Source organism: Stenella coeruleoalba, assembly GCF_951394435.1.
Source record: "Stenella coeruleoalba genome assembly, chromosome: 17".
Lineage (NCBI taxonomy): Eukaryota > Metazoa > Chordata > Mammalia > Artiodactyla > Delphinidae > Stenella > Stenella coeruleoalba.
Window position 1 is genome coordinate 65,894,962 of NC_137163.1, and position 18,934 is coordinate 65,913,895.

Genomic DNA, 18,934 nt, shown 5'->3' on the forward strand with positions numbered 1-18,934 from the left:
CTCTTACGGCTAATATATGTAAAACAAAACTGTAATTTTAAGCTAATTTAAGCCAGTTAATTTGATAGGGAGTAACTTAATTACTATTATGTCTTCTTCATATTTATAATTAGATAGTTAATTTTGAGATATGCCATGGCCTGTATAGATGATCATAATTAACCTCCTGAGGATATTGTTTTTTCTTAATCTGTGAGATAGCCATGGCACTCACTGTATGTATATCTTTCAGTTGTGGCTCAGACTTTTCCATAGCTTTTATTAGAGAACAAAATCATCAGACTTTCCTTCTTTTGGGGGGCGGGGCACGCTGCATGCGGCTTTTGGGATCTTAGCTCCCCGACCAGGGATTGAACCCAGGCCCACAGCAGCAAAAGCACTGAGTCCTAACCACTGGACTGCCATCCCTGTAAGACTTTAAATAAGATGGCTTTTAAAAATTTCTTGCAAGTGGATTTGACTGCTTTAAATAATCTTTGTATTTGAGAGTACATAACATACAAAATCCAAGAGAATTACTAAATTACCAGCAGTATCACGAAATTTTTTTCCCTTGGCTTACAAATTTTACTGGAGAATTACGGGACCATACACAAAGAAAGAAGAGGATTCCGTTGTAGAAAGGGTAGTCAGGGTATCAAATTTAGGGGTCTTTGTAAATATCAGTCTTTGTTCATTTCACCTTGACCTCATCATGCAAATTGCGGTCACCTCTTGTCCACACTTTTGCTGGGCTTTCAAACATGCAGGTTCTGAAGTTCCTAAGACCCTTACTGCACGCCTGCTGCCTGGTGAAGCATGTCAGTTTCCGCGTGAAGCTGAGCCTTGTCTTTTTAATTGCCTGCTGCCGTAAATAGTTGTGGAAAGCTGATTGATGACTCAGTGCCACTCCTGCTTAAATTGGAGAGATTTCATGCCATACAGTATTTAGAGGTTCACTTTAAAGATGTATTTAGGGACTTCCCTGGTGGCACAGTGGTTAAGAATCCTCCTGCCAATGGAGAGGACATGGGTTCGAGCCCTGGTCCGGGGAGATCCCACATGCTGCGGAGCAACTAAGCCCCTGCGCCACAACTACTGAGCCTCCGCTCTAGATCCTGTGAGCCACAGCTACTGAGACCGTGTGCCACAACTACCGAAGCCCACGCACCTAGAGCCTGTGCTCTGCAACAAGAGAAGCCACTGCAATAAGAAGCCCGCGCACCGCAACGAAGAGTAGCCCCTGCTCACCGCAACTAGAGAAAGCCCGTGCACAGCAATGAAGACCCAACGCAACCAAAAAAATAATAAATTTTAAAAAAAAAGAAGAAATCTGATGAAAGCACCCTTCTATCCTGGATCCCCGGGCAAATAGGTGATTCTTAGACATCTACCTGGATTGGTTTATAGTTTCTTAAGAGCTAAGAATGGCTGGGAAAATCCCAGAGTCTGATTAAAAACTTCTATGATGCCCAATCTACCCTTTCTTCATGGAGCAGGTTGAAACTTCCTAGATGATAACCTGGATGAATAAAGTTGCTCCCTTTTGTTTTTCATCATCTCTCAGGTGTAGAAGGAGCGTCAGTGACTTTTCTCCCCACCTAATGCAGCCCCCATTGGCCTGACCATCATGGGAATTGTCCTGATGGCCTTAGCACTTACAGTCTGACCTTCTTTCTCATCCCTTTTCTACTTCATACTTTGACTACAAAAATCAGACTAGGGAACTTCGCTGGTGGCGCAGTGGTTAAGAATCCGCCTGCCAATGCAGGGGACACGGGTTCAAGCCCTGGTCCAGGAAGATTCCCACATGCCGCGGAGCAACTATACCTTTACGCCACAACTACTGAAGCCGACGCGCTTTACAGCCCGTGCTCCGCAACAAGAGAAGCCACTGCAACGAGAAGCCCACGCAATGCAACGAGGAGTGGCCCCCGCTCGCCACAACTAGAGAAAGCCCGCATACAGCAACAAAGACCCAACGCAGCCTAAAATAAAAGATAATTTAAAAAAAAAAAAATCAGACTAGACCTCCATTAAGTTAAGTGTGCACTGAAGCTCTTCCAGATAGATCCCTCTGAAGAGGCATTTGTGGGTTTTATAGATTGTGCATATCTTGAATTTCAGCTCCAGCTATAAAACTGTTCAGTGTCAACACAGACATGATTGAGCACCCACTGTGTGCCAGACAGTGCGTAAAAAGACTTCTCCTGTAGCCAAAGGCAGCAACGCTGTGAACGGGACAGATGTGGAAACAGATCAGTCATCTCACAGCGCCAGGGTCAGGGGGAGATAGGCACCAGGCATCGCAGAAACAGCGGAAGGGGCTTAGCTTGATTGTTGGGAGCTTCTGGAACAGTGATGGGGTCTTCAAAGAGAATGGGTGGAAGGGTGTCTTGTGCAGATGCAACAGTCAGAAAATACTTGAAATTATTAATACTTGAAATCTGGGGAGAGAGAGAATAAATATTGCCAGGGCGTAAGGGAGAACTGTTGGGAGATGAGTTCTGCTGTGCTGATAAACAGAATAATGATTTGCAAGATAGAATATTTATATGACTTAGACCAAAGTCTTCTTAAGGATTTTAGAAACAACTTTTCATATAATTTCCATATTTTAACCTGTTTATTGGAAACTTTACACACTTCTGTGGTATAATTTTGTTGGCATTGCTTGAGTTAACATACGTAGTTGAGAGAAATGAAACATTTTTAGTTTGGTCCTTTGAGAGGCTGCCCTTAAATTTTCTGAATGAGTGCTGAATTCGAACTTCACCTCACTTCTCATTTTTCTCACCTATTGATTTTTTTTCCTACCTTCATGTGGTCTCAGTCTTAACTTTCAGCCTTCTAAGCAAATTATGATTCCTCCATTTCCTCATTCAGATAACTCCTAAAACCTTAGCAGCGCCCAGTGAATTAGATTTAACTTGAAATAAGCAGTTCTCATATTTTATTTTGCCCTCATCTCGTAATAGCCATTGCTAGAGAAGATGCAAGCAGAGACCACTGTGCTCACATTGGAGAATGAATGAATCCTGACAGCCAAGGTTTAATGACATGTGCTTGTCGCCTTTCGGTTGATTCACTTGCAGTACTTCCAAAGCCGTATTTCCATGGATTTAAACAAGATTCTTTTCACTGTTGATGTGGTTTACTGTGTATCTGATTTTTTTTTTTCCTTCCATGGTCTGTCTTTAAATTTAAACTCCTACCTCATAGACATATTTAGATTGTGTACAAGAAGGAGATTCTGGACAAATTGTTACATACGTGCATGGCTTACTACAAAACATTATCCACTGTCTGTTTTACCTATCAATACACTGGGTATTGATAGGTAGTATTGAAGTGGGGTACTAAATAAAATGGTACGTTGGTAATAGCAGAGTCGATGATAGTTCTTACAGACAAAAGCATCTTCTAGCCAGTTATACCCAGAATCTTTTCTGGTTGCTGTTTTCTCTCTTGATCCGTGCAGTACATTAATTTTCAAAGTAGGGCCTGCATATTTCAAACTTGTGGCATGGTGGTTGGTTCTGTGTAAGCAGTCATGCCTCACCATTGATGAAAACGAAACCAGGCACACTGCTTTCTCCGAAGCAGAGAGTGTGGGGATTTTGCTGGGTGGAGGTAGCCTTGAGATTGGTTCATTTTGCCATTTCTTGGTGCTGAAGGGAAACCATGATGTGGTAATGCCAAGCTCAGTGTCAGAAAGAGAGGGAGGTGCCTTGGAGCTGAGGTTCCTCCCACTCCCAAAGAAAGTGCAGCTGTGCGTCTTTAATATGCACGGCAGGAGATTTCAGCAGCCCGATGATATATAGTGCATTAATGTTGAAAAGATAAACACATTTGGAGAGCACAGGAAGGGCCTTGTGTTTTTATGTTAGCAGAATGCTTCCTAATGAATAAGAATGTGCTGCTGGCTTCACAGAGCCAGATGGCAGCTTTTCTAATTTTAGTTGGGTGCAGATGCATAATTCTCTGGTTTTACCTTCCAGAACCTTTGAGATGCTGCATCACTTTCCCTGTAATATTTTATCTGTAGTGCTTGGCCAGAAACTGCCTGTCGTCGTCTCAATGACTTCTTTGCTCTGCGTGGGTCCCAGTGCTGCTGGGTTTGACAGTCACTTCACCTGAAATCATCCAGCTCCTAAATGCAGGGAAAGGTGGAAATTGTGGATGTATTCCCACTAGAGTCTTAAAATTTGTTGTGGAGGTGATTAGACTTGTGTTTGACGTCAGTCTACTGAAGAATTGATAGGTATCTGGGTGAGTGATTTTACTCATTTTGGAGCAGTGGAATTAATTATAAAACCCGCATAAAGTCTCAGGTTCCATTTTAGTTCCATTTTAGTCCATAAAAGCAACTCTCCTCATGCTTGACCAAACATCAAAACAACTTTTAAGCTCTTACTTGTTACACGTCAGGGAGGTCTAAACATGGGCCGTGTTAAAATTTTTTCCATGTATAGATGTAAATACCCTGTGGCTTATCTTCCTTTTTTTTTTTTTATCTTTCAGTTGATGTATTTTTCAGAGTAAATGATTGATATTTGTTCAAATTCTGACTTTTTAAAGATAAACTGATTTCCACAAGTTTTCCATGGCCTCTTCAGATGATTTTTTTAAAGAGAAGGAAAAGAAAGAGGATAAACCTCTTTAATCATGGCCATATCACCCTGTCCCTCCAATGGGCAGGCATTAAACAGCATTTAGGTTTCTAAGTCATTGGTGGTCGCCACCACTGCTGCTGGAATTAGAACAATTACGCGGCTGTCCCCTGAGCCCTGCCTGGCATCCCTGTGAGGAGGCAGGACTCTTGTTTCTGGTCACAGGGCAGAAAGGCCCTGTGAGTGTATGTTCTCAGGTCACCTGCCGAATAAGTAGACAAGACCTTCTAATATTGTAAGATTCACTGAGTTACCAAAACTCAATAAATGATGTTCTTCTAGAACATGTAAAGGTCTTAAAAAAAAAAAAAACACTTTATACTTTAAAAGTAGCTAAGTATACTTTTTTTTTTGGCCATACTTCGCAGCCTGTGGGATCTTACTTCCCTGACCAGCGATAGACCCCGGGCCCTCGGCAGTGAGAGCGCCAAGTCCTAACCACTGGACCACCAGGGAATTCCCTAAGTGTACTTTTTTAAAGAATAAATAAATTTTTGGCTAGAATCGCAGTTTCTGATTTGTTTTTCTATTCTCACCAGGAAACTTAAATTTTACTTTTCTATGTTTTTTTTTTTTTTTTTTTTTTTTTGCGGTACGCGGGCCTCTCACTGCTGTGGCCTCTCCTGTTGCGGAGCACAGGCTCCGGGCGCGCAGGCTCAGCGGCCATGGCTCACGGGCCCAGCCGCTCCGCGGCATGTGGGATCTCCCCGGACTGGGACACAAACCCGTGTCCCCTGCATCAGCAGGCGGACTCTCAACCACTGCGCCACCAGGGAAGCCCTTTTCTATGTATTTTTAAATCACTTAAATATCTAGAGATTAAACACTTCCCTAGTTGCCTTTCTCTGTGTTCGAAGAGAAAACACAAATAATAACCACTTATAAAGAAAAGCATATGGCATATAATATTAATGATTTTCCCCCAGTTTGTGGTATGATTCATCTTAACATGGTCCCTGAAGAGATGGGGTTTGTTCTTTGCTCTGAAACTGGAAATGTAATTAATTGGTATTGGATTTCTGGAGCGCAGGCAAATGGGGGAAGGGACCAGATGGGACTGCTCGAGCAGGAGGGAGGGGGCCCTAGGAGAGAGATGACAGGGCATCCTTGGACAGTCTCTCCAGTCAAAGCTTTGCATTTGTAAAGCTGGGCTGTTTAAAAGATCAGAGCTATTTCATGGTATTTTTGTCTTTGGGGAAGTGAGGAAGAAAAGGACAGAATTACTGTTTGCATTGTTATTCTCTTAGGTCATATTCTTTATCTAAAAAGAATAACTTTAATGGTCAAAGTGCAGGAGGAAGAAATGGAAGTCAGGGCATGGGGGCGAAATCTTTTTGTAGGCTCTGAAAATTAAATTTTATCGTCTCTTTTTTCGATTTAAGAGTTCCATCTGTAATAATGAGATTTCATAAGGTTTTGATCATTTGAAATTCCGGGATGATCTTTCAGTAAACTGTTGAGTTTACTGAAGGATATTTTTGTAACAGAATATATTTTTATGGTTAATGGTTGCAAAATATAGAAAAGTAAATATAATTTGTGACCGCTGAGAAAACTGCCTAATTTAAAAATATTAAATAGTATGTTTTAGTATAGTAATGCTGTTCTTCCTTACAGAAGTATAAATATATCTAAGGATTTAAGCTTATTTATATCTGGGACATAAAAATAGCATACTCATTCTTGAAATGCTCCATCAAAATACCAATATATGTCCGGTTAACATAACAGTATATCTCAAAGGAGTTCTTTTCTTCCTCCTATTTAATTTCAAAGCCCAAATGAACATTATACAGAGGTAGTACTTCATGAAAAGTACCCAAGTAATATAAATTCATGGCCAGTTTAATTTAGATTCCAATTACATTGGTAAAGCCATATTTCTGGGTATTTTCTATCACTTCATATTATTGATATTCTAATACTGAGAAATAGCCAAAGCACAAATCTAATACAGAATCGAATAATAGATGACAAATTAGCAGGAAAATGCATATATACAAACACTTAGTGAGGATAGGCGTGAAGGGCCCTAAATTCTTCACCCTGTTTTCTTTACTCTGTGAGTAGTGAACATTTCCCAGTCTCTTAATAAATATATGAATAGTGTTGTATAAATATTGAACATTTTAAAAGTTCTCTTGCAAATAATCAATGGTCTCATCTGGAGTTTTCTTTCCAGCGCACGTTCCACAATTTCAGATTGACCTTGGGAAACATTTTTCTTGTTTTCATTTTGAGTCAGATTCCTAGAATTCCAGTTTAGACAATCTTTTTGCCATTATTCCATAACACTGGTTTCAAAGGCCAGGCTGAGATTTGCTCAGGGAGGGATGCCACACGTCCATGGCTCTTGCCATGTGCTCACGAATCCTGCAGAATCCAGTTCGACTACCATGGATGTGAAGTATTTTCAGCTATGTCCGGCCTTTTTTATCCCTTCTGTGAACTTAGTTCCTCACAGTTCAGCCCTCACTTCTCATTTGGCTCAGCTGTCAGTGCTTTGGCCCTGCAGCTGGATGTAAGCTCTCAGCCCACGAGGATCTGTCACTCCCTCTGCACCACAGACATGAGTGAGACACACAGCAGGACATCCAGACACGTGGACAGTGTACCTGGGCGATTTCCCCATGCCAGCCCCGCATTCTCTGTGACTGCTCGTTAGCTGCCGCTTTTCTCCTTTGGAAGATTTTTCAGTTGAATGTTATAAAGAGGAAAAAAGGACATGTTTTATTATTACAGTTTTTCAGGATGATAATTATTTTTGTCCAGGCTTTACAGTAGAGCCCAAACACATGTTTTATCCCCTCTAAGTCATCTCTTACATTAAATTTTAGGCCCTTGCCCTAAATTATACCTGATCTGTAGATTCCTAAAGATGAAAGAAAATGCTATGCAGATACAATGTCATTCTTCATATTTTCTTTTTCTTTTTTTTTTTTTTTGGCTGTGCCATGCAGCATGCGGAACTTCCCCGCCCAGGGATCAAACCCACACCCCCTACATTGAGAGCGCGGAGTCCTAACCACTGGGCCACCAGGGAAGTCCCTCATTCTTACTTTCCGATAAAAGTCAAAAATTCAGTGCCTGAACACGTCGCTAGAATATTTAGAATACCCTGACCTGAAAGTTTATCAGTGTTTAGGAACCTGCATGATGGAGTTTTCCAAGTTTGAATCTTTTTAATTCCACAAAATATTAATTAATGAATTCAGGAAACTTTGGGGTCTTCAGAATGATGATCAGATCCTCAAACTGCCAACATCTCACAAAGTATATTGATTGTCTTTTAAAGGCTTGGGAAATATAAATACGACACAAGAATGTAATGTATAGCTCAAGGAGTATGGCCAATATTTTATAATAACTTTAAGTGGAGTGTAATCTATAAAAATATTGAATCACTGTTGTACACCTGAAAGTGATGTAATATTGTAAATCAACTATACTTTAATTTTTTTAAGAAAGGACTCAGAAATGGGTTATACAAACATTGTTATTTTGTATTTATTTTGCCATAAAATGAGGCATTAATATAGACGCCACAGAAAACCATAATTTATTACTATTGTGATATCAGAATCTCATATGACAAATAGCCTAATGTTTTCCAGTGATCAGTGATAGGTATGGGGCTGCCTTTTGCCTCCTATCTCACTCTGCCTCACCTTAATCTAAATTAAGTCCATTCTTTTTTAAAAATTTTATTTATTTTTGGCCACATTGGGTCTTTGTTGCTGCGTGCAGACTTTCTGTAGTCGCAGCGAGTGGAGGCTACTCTTCGTTGCGGTGCGCGGGCTTCTCACTGCAGTGGCTTGTCTTTGTTGCGGAGCATGGGCTCTAGGCACGCAGGCTTCAGTAGTTGTGGCGCACGGGCTTAGTTGCTCCGCGGCATGTGGGATCTTCCCGGACCAGGGCTCGAACCCGTGTCCCCTGCATTGGCAGGCGGATCCTTAAACACTGTGCCACCAGGGAAGTCCCAGTCCTTTCTTTAAGAAGAATAACACCACCTGTTGTAACAGTGGAAGGATTGGAAGGACCTGGGAGCCTGCAAGAATATGAGATGCCTTGAAAGTTAATGACTGAGGCAAGACAAGATGATTCATCATTTAAGCCCAGTTCTCCTCAGGAGACCCTTTCCCCATATTGCTGACCCCTGCACCTGGAGGGCCAGTGGGCCTGAAGGGGAATATCAGTTCCTTTCCCCACCACCATCGATTCTAGTTGCCCCTGCATTCCTGGGGGTCAGTGCCAGCAGTGGGTCTGGTCTCATCAGTCAGCAACCAAATATTCAGTGAAAACCTACTCTGACGTAGGGATGGTGCTGGCCACTGAGGATCCACCAAGGCTACTCCTGGTGGGGATAGTGTACTGTTTCCTGGGCTGGGGTTCTCACTGCAGGAGGGGAGGAGAAATGATACCTTCCAAGAAGATGTAGCAGAATCTTGTGCGAAGAAGGCCTTTCAATCTGCAGATCTGATAGACCTTCCCTGGGGAGGTCTTCTCAGGCACACCACCCCGCTTTGAGGGTCACTGCTACCACCGAAGATGCTGATGGGAGCACGATGCCCCTGTGAATGATTGGGAGGCCAACGAAAGGCTGAGAATTACTCAGACTGCAGGGTGTTAGCACACGGTTCCTACACCCCGAATGCCACAACACCGCAGACAAAGAGTAAATAAATGAGAATGCAGTAGGACCGTGTACATTTATAATATCTGTTACATGGGTATTAAGATTCAGTATTAAGGAAACTCAGGGATCCTTAGGCCTGAAGCCTGCCCAGACCCCCGACAGTGCAGGGCTGTTAAACTAGAGGCAGAGTAGATGAAGCAGCAGCTGATGGTGCCAGTCCTGTCCCCGGACTCGTGTGGGAAAGTGAGCAGACACTGAAATCTACAGCCTTACAGAGTGACTAGCAGCAGCGGGGGTCGGGGCGTGGGAGTCTGCCCCACGTGCGTTTACTTGATGGTGAGAAAGATTCTGGGAAGATGGGGCGGGGGGAGAGGATGGGGAGAACATGTGCAGTAAGTGTCTGAAGAACCTGAGGTGCTGCCTGCCTCAGTTAAGACTGGCTGAGGAACTGGGCTGAGACCAAGCCAGCAGATAAGGTAAGGGACCTACAGTCAAGAGCTAGGGAGGGCAGCAAGGAAAGAAATGAAGTGAGGCCTAACAGATCCTTCCTCGCGTGCCGAGTTATAAAGGCTATCAGACGAGTTATATCTCTATTTATAGCTGGTCACAATTCTTCAGATCTAAGCAGGTGAATCAGGAACGTCGCAGAGTCATTGAGAAAACAGATACTCTCTGCTTCTAAATTCTGCATTTGGAACTAAGTAAGGGAGAGCTAATAAATGACATATATACACTACTATGCATAAAATAGATAGCTAATGAGAATGTACTGCATAGCGCAGGGAACTCTACTCGGTGCTCTGTGGTGACCTAAAAGGGAAGGAAATCCAAAAAAGAGGGGATATATGTATACTTACAGCGGATTCACTTTGCTGTACAGCAGAAACTAACACAACATTGTAAAGCAACTATACTCCAATTTAAAAAAAAAACAGACAGATAGGGGGACTTCCCCGGTGGTCCAGCAGTTAAGACTTCGCGCTCCCAATGCAGGGGGCCCAGGTTCGATCCCTGGTCAGGGAACTAGATCCCGCATGCCACAACGAAGAACCCGCATGCCGCAGCTGAGACCTAGAGCAGCTAAATAAATAAATAAAAATTTTTTCTAAATAAAAATGAATTTTAAAAATTAAAAAAAGATTTTTTTAAAAAGACAGCTATGCTAGTAGTAAGTTACATCTGTAAACTCCTTTCTGGTTTTTAAAGTATGTTTTACACATCATCCCATTTACTCCTGTCACAGGCCGTGATGCGAGAAGGCAGGTACTAAGGCCTTAAAAAGTTGAAATGACATGCTCTGACTTGTACTAAGTGGCTGAGCTTAGACTTGAACTACACAGGCCTTCTTCCCTTTTCCACTGATAAATATGCATGTGGACGTTTTCCATCAGAGAGCGGCAAGATTTGGAGGGCCTATGTAATTCCTAACTACTTTCTAGGTTCCCAGGTACAAATTAAACGTTACAGGTTTTCAAAATACTGTGTAAAATCTTCTGTTATGAAAAAAAAGGAAGCCAAGTCTACCAAGTTCATGAAAGCAAGTTGACTCTGAGTACTAAATTGATTTACAGTTTTCTTTACTTGCATTTAATTACAATGATAACATGCAGTGTAAACAAGGATATAATTTATTCAGGACAAATAACTGACACATTGTTTTGTGTCATTTCCTAGCAAGTTGTTGGGATGTATCTGTTGTGCCTTAAACTTTCCTTGGTGTTCTTGAAATAACCCGTTTGCATATATATATTGATGACTGTGCATCTGTTTCCTCCGTGAGACTTTTCCATGATGGAGTGTCTTCCCAGGCCTCGTGGGGAGACATTTTAGTCCACACCTCTGGACTAGGTAGAAGGGCATCCGTTGAAATTCTCCGAGTGCTTGATAGGGTGCCGCTCTCTCTGCCTTACCTCGTCAAGCACCTTCCACCAGACAGGGGCCAGTCTTTCTGCTTACTTTAAATGTGAAGGCGACAAGAGGTGGGACAGTACAAGAGCCAGGGGAGTGTCACGTGGGAAGAACCACAGTGGTCAGGACGCGTTTTTATTCCTTCTTCAAATGCATCTTTGATTTCTTTCCCGAAGCCTGAACAACAGGCCCCGGGTCATCCCAGCTCGGGGAATCTCTGCAGGCGGCACTAATTGTGCTGCAGTATAGCGCAGTTTTGCAATCTAGAAAAAAAATGCTTGTCAGGGACTGGCATGAAACCCCTAAACTCATTTTATCGGCAGCATGAAAGGGGCTGAGCCACAGGTTCTGGAGGGGAAAAGTTAATGTTCCAGCTCCGGCTTCCAGCAGTTTCTCCTGTGCAGTGGTGGTGGGGATGTACTCTAACTTTTTTATAGCTGGCTCTGATCCCACTGGAGATTTTTGAAATCATTACAATAAAAATGTTTCTGTGTCACTCTGTCCTTGAAATAGCACTGCCATTGAATTCACACTTGTGTTTGTTGCAGAGAAAGCAGCAGCCGCCAACATAGATGAAGTGCAGAAGTCAGACGTGTCATCTACCGGGCAGGGTGTCATCGACAAGGATGCACTAGGGCCTATGATGCTTGAGGTAGTGCACCCTCATTTTGGTTCTGTATTTTACAATGTTGTTTATCCATTATCCCATTTAATTTTCAAGTGAATGTAATTTAAGGAGAATCCACACTTAATTTTCACTCTTAAAGTTGAAATACTGCTGACCTCTTGAGCTTACTATTAATACTATGTATCTAGATTTTACTCCAAATTCCAGCTTATATACGTTTCAAATTGATAAAACAGAATTAAATCAAGTGGATTAGAATACAGATTTGACCAACTTTAACTGTCAGTTGAGCATTCATTTTGGAAAACCGCGTTCACAAGTCCTGTTAAATTCTGTGATATTGTTGTGGTTTGAAACGTTCCCAGAATTCTTAGATTTTCATATATGCATGTACATATGCCTATATATACAGGTTAAAGTTTGAGGACCAAAAGGAGGTTTACTCGGGACTTCCCCGGCAGTCCACTGGTTAAGACTCTGTGCTTCCACTGCAGGGGGCACAGGTTCCATCCCTGGTCAGGGAACTAAGGTCCCGCGTGCCCCATGGTGCAGCCAAAGATTTTTTTAAAAAGGAAGTTTACGCTTTTTATTTATGTTACTTCAACTAGTTTATTGATTTCATAAAGACGAAAATTGAAGGAATAGGCAGAACTCGTAAGTGTAATGGTTTGTCGTAACTGCCTTTTCTTTATCAACTTTAGGAAGTTTTATGACCGGACTACTATCTAGAATTTGTAAAGTCCCGCTTTCTTATTTTACTAACCGGTACAGTATTAAACACCAAGTCCTTTGCTGTACCTCTTCCAGAATTAAAATTTAAGATGTAGGCTACGGTAAGATCAGGGAAAAAATGTCAGTGAATATATAACAAGAAGCAGAGGAGCCCTGAGACATAAATTATGTCAGTTCTCAGGATAATTTACTGTGCTGATGATATGATGAGATTGAAAATTACCACATGGCCAGAAGCTCTGCAGCATTGCCACTGTAGAAGCACTTAACTTGCAGCAGCTGCACGTATATAAGAAATTAGGATTTTTAAAGCAGAGATAACCAATAATTGCCCCTTTTTTTTCGGTTGGTGCATAAGATGATTTTTATTTTTAGAAAATCTAATTCTGTGAAAATCTGCCATATAATCGGAGGAGGGTGGGGGGACACAGAAGAAATGTAAAGCTTGTCTGACCCGGTCTTTATATTTAGAAATGACAGAATTCATTCCTTGGGTCGGACCTTGCCGGCCAAAAGACTTTAAATGACCCCACATTGGCCCTGCGTATATCTCTTCTATCACTGGCTTGAAAACATTTAACAACAATTTTTAGAGAAAAAGCAAAAACACACTTAACCTGATTTTCCAGAATTCACAAGGCAGTGGAAGGCCAGAGAGTGCTACTTCCCACTTGGTTCTTAGAAGCAGATGAGAAAACTCTTAACTAGGTGGACTGTTTATTTAGAATTAGATGAAGGAACTAGAAACAAAATTCATTTGGAAATGATGGTAATCTAAATTTTTACCATTAGGAAATGCCCATATATCTGTGCTTATTCCTTATATGGGGGAAAATTAAAGTAGGGTGGAAACTCTTGGGAAGATTTTTGAGGCTTCTAAAAAGAAATGCTTGCAGTAACTACAAGGCTATGACTCAAGCCTTTTGAGAGTAAGTTCACTAATTGCAGAAATCAGATTGCTAGATATCAGTGGACCTTATCTCGTAAGATCAAATAAATCCACATTTTCACTGTTTCAAAATAGTCTTCTGAGAATTCAGTGCATTGAGCAAGCACCTGTTCAGCAGGACTTCAGTGCTAAGTGTGTGAGAGGTAACACTTTGAATCTAGAGACTTAAGGTTTGAATTTGCATCTTTATCCCTGTTTGCATGTAATAATCTAAACGGAGAAAACTTGTTCTCGTTGAGCCGTTCTAGGCATAGATGCACACTCATGCTTACATCATGGCATAGTGGTTGCTAGGCAACAAAACCAAATGTCAGCTTTTTTCATCAGAGCATATCATAGTGAGCTTTAAAAAAACAAACAGTTTTATAAGATGAAAGAATTTCATCTTTCGGTTATATTATGCCACAGTCAGTCTTTTTAGCATGGTACAAAGCAGCAGGAAACTACATGCACTTCCAAAAGTGAACAGTAGGTAATATAATTATGACAATCCCTGTTGAATGTGTATTTAAACAGTGAGTTTAAAAGTCCATTTGGTATATAACTAATCAACTGACTTCCTGTCCTACACACACACACACACGCACACACACACACACACACCGGTTCATACACACGCGCACACACACACACACACAAGGTTTCCAACAGTTGATGCCAACCTATCGTGGAAGGCTGTTTACACATAGTCTTGCTTTGCCCTGCATATTGTTTATACCATTGGGAAAACCTGACTGAACATTTAAGAAAAACTTAAAACCAAATGGTGTTTTTTTTAAATATATATTTTTAAGAGCTTTTCATTGGTGCCTTATGGTCAGTTCTAATTTGAGAGAGCGCTTAGTTTTGTCATGAAAATAGAATTAAAGATGGAATATATTCAAAGAAAGCTCACAAAATAGGAGCCTGCTAAATAATAACTTAAGGAAAAAACAAACTAGAGGAAAAGTAAACGCTTTATGTCCCATTCATACACTTCATTATACCGGTGTGCCCATGTAACATTCGTGTGAAAATAGTAGTAAATACACAGCATGAAGAAACTGGCATGCACTGTGTGGTCCACGTGGTCCTGGTCCAACCACTGCCTGATCAGCAACAAGCCTCTTCTGGTCCTGATCACTCCCCTGATCCATGAAACAGCTCTGACAAGTGAGGATCAAAAAGAAAAAGGAGGAGGAACCAAGAGAAACTCACTGAGCTCCTGGCCTTTGCATCACCCAGGCGACCATGATAGGAAGATGGGCTGGGTAAATACTGGAGAACACTGTGCTGAGTGGTAGTTGAAAGCATGGGCTTTGGAGTCACATCCACCTGGATTTGCAACCCAGCTGACTAGTTGCAAGAGCTTGGGCGAATCCCTTAACCTCTTTGCGTCTCAGTTTTTTTCCTCCTCTGTGAATTGGAAAAGGGAAACCATTCCTTCCAGAATTGTAAATATTAAAGCGACACTGTGTGTTTAAGGCTCAGTAAACGCGTCTGTATCTATTATTATCCTCTTTATTTCCTGAAATGATCCTAGGTCCTTCACCTCCTTCCCTAATCTGTTTTGGAATGACAGCAAAGTGAGCTATGCACCCATCACAGGAAAAGTGCTACTGCTATCTGGGTGATTTAGGAGCCTGCATCTTGACAACTTGGAGAACAAGTAATAGAGCCAGGCGTGATTAGTTAACTTTCCAGTCCTCACTGTTAGAAACCTAAACCTCAAGGCCCTGTGTAGTCTCAGGGCAGTGCCGGCTGTATCTCAGCCTGAGGTCCCCGGGAAGACTAGTTTGTCACATCAGACACACACCTCCCAGACCCTTTCCCCATTTACACCAAACAATAAAGGATTGGCGTTCCTTAAAAGGTCTCAGATCACCTTCGATTCTTTTCGCTTAAGCCTTGGAAGCTTTAAAGGTAGTAAAATTTTGATTTTTTTCCTTGGCGTTTATCCTTAAACTGAGGGAAAATTATCAATGACCTCTCCTTCCCATTGTATTCCATGAGGAACTGTACAAAAAAATGAGTCCGTATTGGATCACTAGCAGAAAAGTAGTTCTCGGCCCTACGGAGTACATCAGTCTCATTTGGAAAATGCAGATAAATGCCTGTATACTTTTACGTGGCAGTAGTTATCTCCTGATTAATTAACAAAGTGAGTGTTTGTCATTTAGTTTGTGACAAGAAACCCTGATGTAGGCTCTCTCCCACTTACTAAGATGGACTCATTTCAGCAAGAGAAAATGTGTTAGTTGTTTCTGAATGATAGGAGTGGAGCAAGAGAGATCACTCTTCTCCCCACACGTGAATTATGTCTCCCTTAAAGGGGCCACTCCCTTCCTAGCAGTCGGATGTGATTTTATGCTGCCTCCTTTCTAACACAATTTGTGCCTCTTCCCTTAGGCCCTTGATGGGTTCTTCTTTGTAGTGAACCTGGAAGGCAACGTTGTGTTTGTTTCAGAGAATGTGACACAGTACCTAAGGTATAACCAGGAAGAGCTGATGAACAAAAGCGTATATAGCATCCTGCATGTTGGGGACCACACTGAATTCGTCAAAAACCTGCTGCCAAAGTCCATAGGTAAATGAGTGTCTTCTGGGTCTCTCCTCAGCCCCTGCCCACATGCACAGTGTCTTGGCTAGAGGGCAGAAAACAGAACTGTATTCTGTCCGCTGGGGATAAGAGTAACTGGGTAATTTTTTAGAGATGCTTGTGTTAACTGTGTAAGCTTCGAGGTCAGGCAGAAAAGGACATCTGTAGATACTGGTCTTGAATGAATGATCGTTTTGACCCTATATTTCAAGTAAGTAAAAATAATGCGGATGGAGAGTAGGCACATGGCAACTGTTTTCATGGGATTTATTTGGTTGTTTTTTAAGAAGCTGCCGATCTCCTCCCGCCCAATCCAGTGCCCGTAGGCTCTGCTTTGTCCTTTTCTTCCGTGACAACCTAAGACGCAGAAGGTCACGAGGAGCTTGAGATTCAGTTTATTTTGAGTCCTGCTGGTGAAGGGTATGATGTGGGTGTATACGACGTTCTAAAAATAAAATGCTGAGGAACAAGTGGCGTGTGGAGGTTCGAATGCTCCCAGCCTGGGAGCCCGAAATGGGCTCTGGGGCTTCACAGACTCCCCAGTGGCTCTGCGGGTGGCAAGGCACCCCCTCGCACCGCCCCTCCACACCGCTCCCTGCTTCCCCTTCCTGTCTTCCTCATCTCGACCTGGAGATGCTATCCGAGAGTGTCCGTGGTTCCGAAGGGCCGTACTTTAAAGCAGGTGATTCACAGCACGGGCCCCCCTCAGTGGCTGCTCTGGGGCATCGCTGTTCCCACTTACTAGGTGGCTCTTTTTTTATATTCTCACTTAAGCTGATGATGCTGAGAACGTCTCCATGGGTAAAAAGAAGTGCATATTTTAGTAGAGAATAAGGTCAAGTCCTGAGTTAGCAAGTATTTCTGTTCCTTTTCTTAAAACTGTTTATGCTAGCTGGTCTCACGGTTACCACGGTAAATAGGAAAAGGTCCTTTCACATTTCATTGTGGCTAGCTTTTCTTTAATAGCACAACCCTTTGTTCAAAGTGACTGCAACAGTAATACGAAGTCTATGACTACTCGTGTGAGGTCCTTCCATTATATTCTCTAGTAAACGAACAAGAAAATGGGATGTCTTATTTCAAGTAACTAGTATTTTCAAATCTCTTCAGTAATTTTATGACTTCCTCAGAAGACCTGTACTTATTAGTTCAGTATTATTAATTCACTTGTCTAAAGAGCTCTTTGCCTTACTTTATATTGTACTTTTTTATACTTTCAAATTACGTATTAACCTGAGTTAATAAGAACTTTTTTCTTTGATTACTCTATGTGGTCTTCATTATGTAAATAAGCTTTTAAGAATGCTCATGGTAAAATACACTTCTCAAATGTCTGTATAAAGCTAGCTATGGTTCCTCCTTGTAAAACAGTCTCCTGTAGTTCACTTGATATTTCCTTTTTCTCTCTAGGGTTTGTTTCCTTCTTTCTGCCTCTACAGCCCAGTGCTTGTGGGGTTAGCATTGTGTTCACCTAGGTGTCCTTTTAAGCGTTTTCTAACTAGTGACTTTTTGAGAGTGCATTTGCTTGTCTTATGACTGGCCCTTTTTTCTGATCCCCCTCTTTCATCGTCCTGCTGGTCCTAATATCTTTTATTTTTATTTTTATTTTTTTTCTAATATCTTTTAGGTAAAACACAAGCGACAGTAAAGAAAAGGGCACCAAAGTGAGAAGTAGGGTCGGTTCTGACTCCAGCTCTTCTAGAAGCTGAATATTTCTTTGCACATCAGTTTTCTCGCCTGTAGATGAGGAAGCTGATCTGGTGATCTGTAAACACCCTTAAATTCTCAAAATCAGTCATTATTTTATTTCTCTCTTTGATTTCTCTAATGCATCTCCCCCCCCCAAAAAAGAGGGCTTTCTTCTCTTTCATCTTTTTCTTGAATTAATATATATGTTTCTAAGTATTGATACTAAAATAGAAGACATGTGAAGTAGTATTTCATTGAAAAGAAATAAATGACATTAGCAGTGTATCCTCAAGATCATCTCTGTCTTATGAAGAAATACGCATGAAGCAAAAAAAGAAAAAAACTACAGCCAAGTTACAGAATATACAGTAAAATTTCAGTTAAGTTTTAGGAAAGAAAGGTCAGTAAGAAGAGGCAGTGTGGGATGCCTAGAGCAGTTGGTTAAGTACCTAAAGGATCTCAGCCTTAGAGCAGGAGTACATGTGGATGGGAGACATAGAGGCAGCCTGACCTTTTAGACAGGGTAGCAGGTGCAAAGATATCCACGTGGGACTGGGTATGGAAGGTGATGGCAGGGAGGCTTGTGCTGGGCAACATGAAAGATCTGGTTAGATGGGTAAGAGGGGGCTGGTCAGTAATCAGGGCCTGCACTTGAAGGGGAAGAGTCATGGTGAAGAGTAAGAAGTGTGTAAAAGACATTTGAAATTCCCAAGAATTAACCCAATAATTTTTCCCCTTTAGATTTTGAAATTACTTAGAAAAGTATAAGCACTATATGAAAGTAAGATAACCATATGTTTCCTACATCGTTCTGATAATTAGGCAGAAGCCAGTCTGACGCTAGTTTCTTTACACTGTCGGGTTGCTTTTGCCTTTTGCTCAGTGAACGGGGGAGCTTGGTCTGGCGAACCTCCCAGGCGGAACAGCCATACTTTCAATTGTCGGATGCTGGTAAAACCTTTACCTGATTCAGAAGAGGAAGGTCATGAAAACCAGGAAGCACATCAGAAATATGAAACTATGCAGTGCTTTGCTGTCTCTCAACCAAAGTCCATCAAAGAAGAAGGAGAAGGTAGGGGCCACATCTCTGGGATATGTTACATCATGTATTCCTGTGCTACTTCTTTCACACTTAATAATCTGAAATTAGAGGCCACACAAA

General features: G+C 41.7%; 1 protein-coding gene across 13 annotated transcripts in view; it reads left to right on the top strand.

Annotated features, from left to right (window-relative positions):
- The window catches only part of NCOA2 (nuclear receptor coactivator 2), a 358,377-nt gene that overhangs the window by 289,202 nt on the left and 50,241 nt on the right, over nucleotides 1-18,934 (top strand). For 12 of the 13 annotated variants that reach the window (XM_079902510.1, XM_079902511.1, XM_079902512.1 and 9 more), the window contains 3 exons: nucleotides 11,745-11,848; nucleotides 15,894-16,071; nucleotides 18,656-18,844. In XM_079902510.1, coding sequence (XP_079758636.1) covers nucleotides 11,745-11,848; nucleotides 15,894-16,071; nucleotides 18,656-18,844 — 471 coding nt within the window. Of the gene's footprint in view, nucleotides 1-9,705; nucleotides 11,849-15,893; nucleotides 16,072-18,655; nucleotides 18,845-18,934 lie in introns of those variants that run through there. The other variant, XM_079902509.1, reaches the window with a different exon arrangement.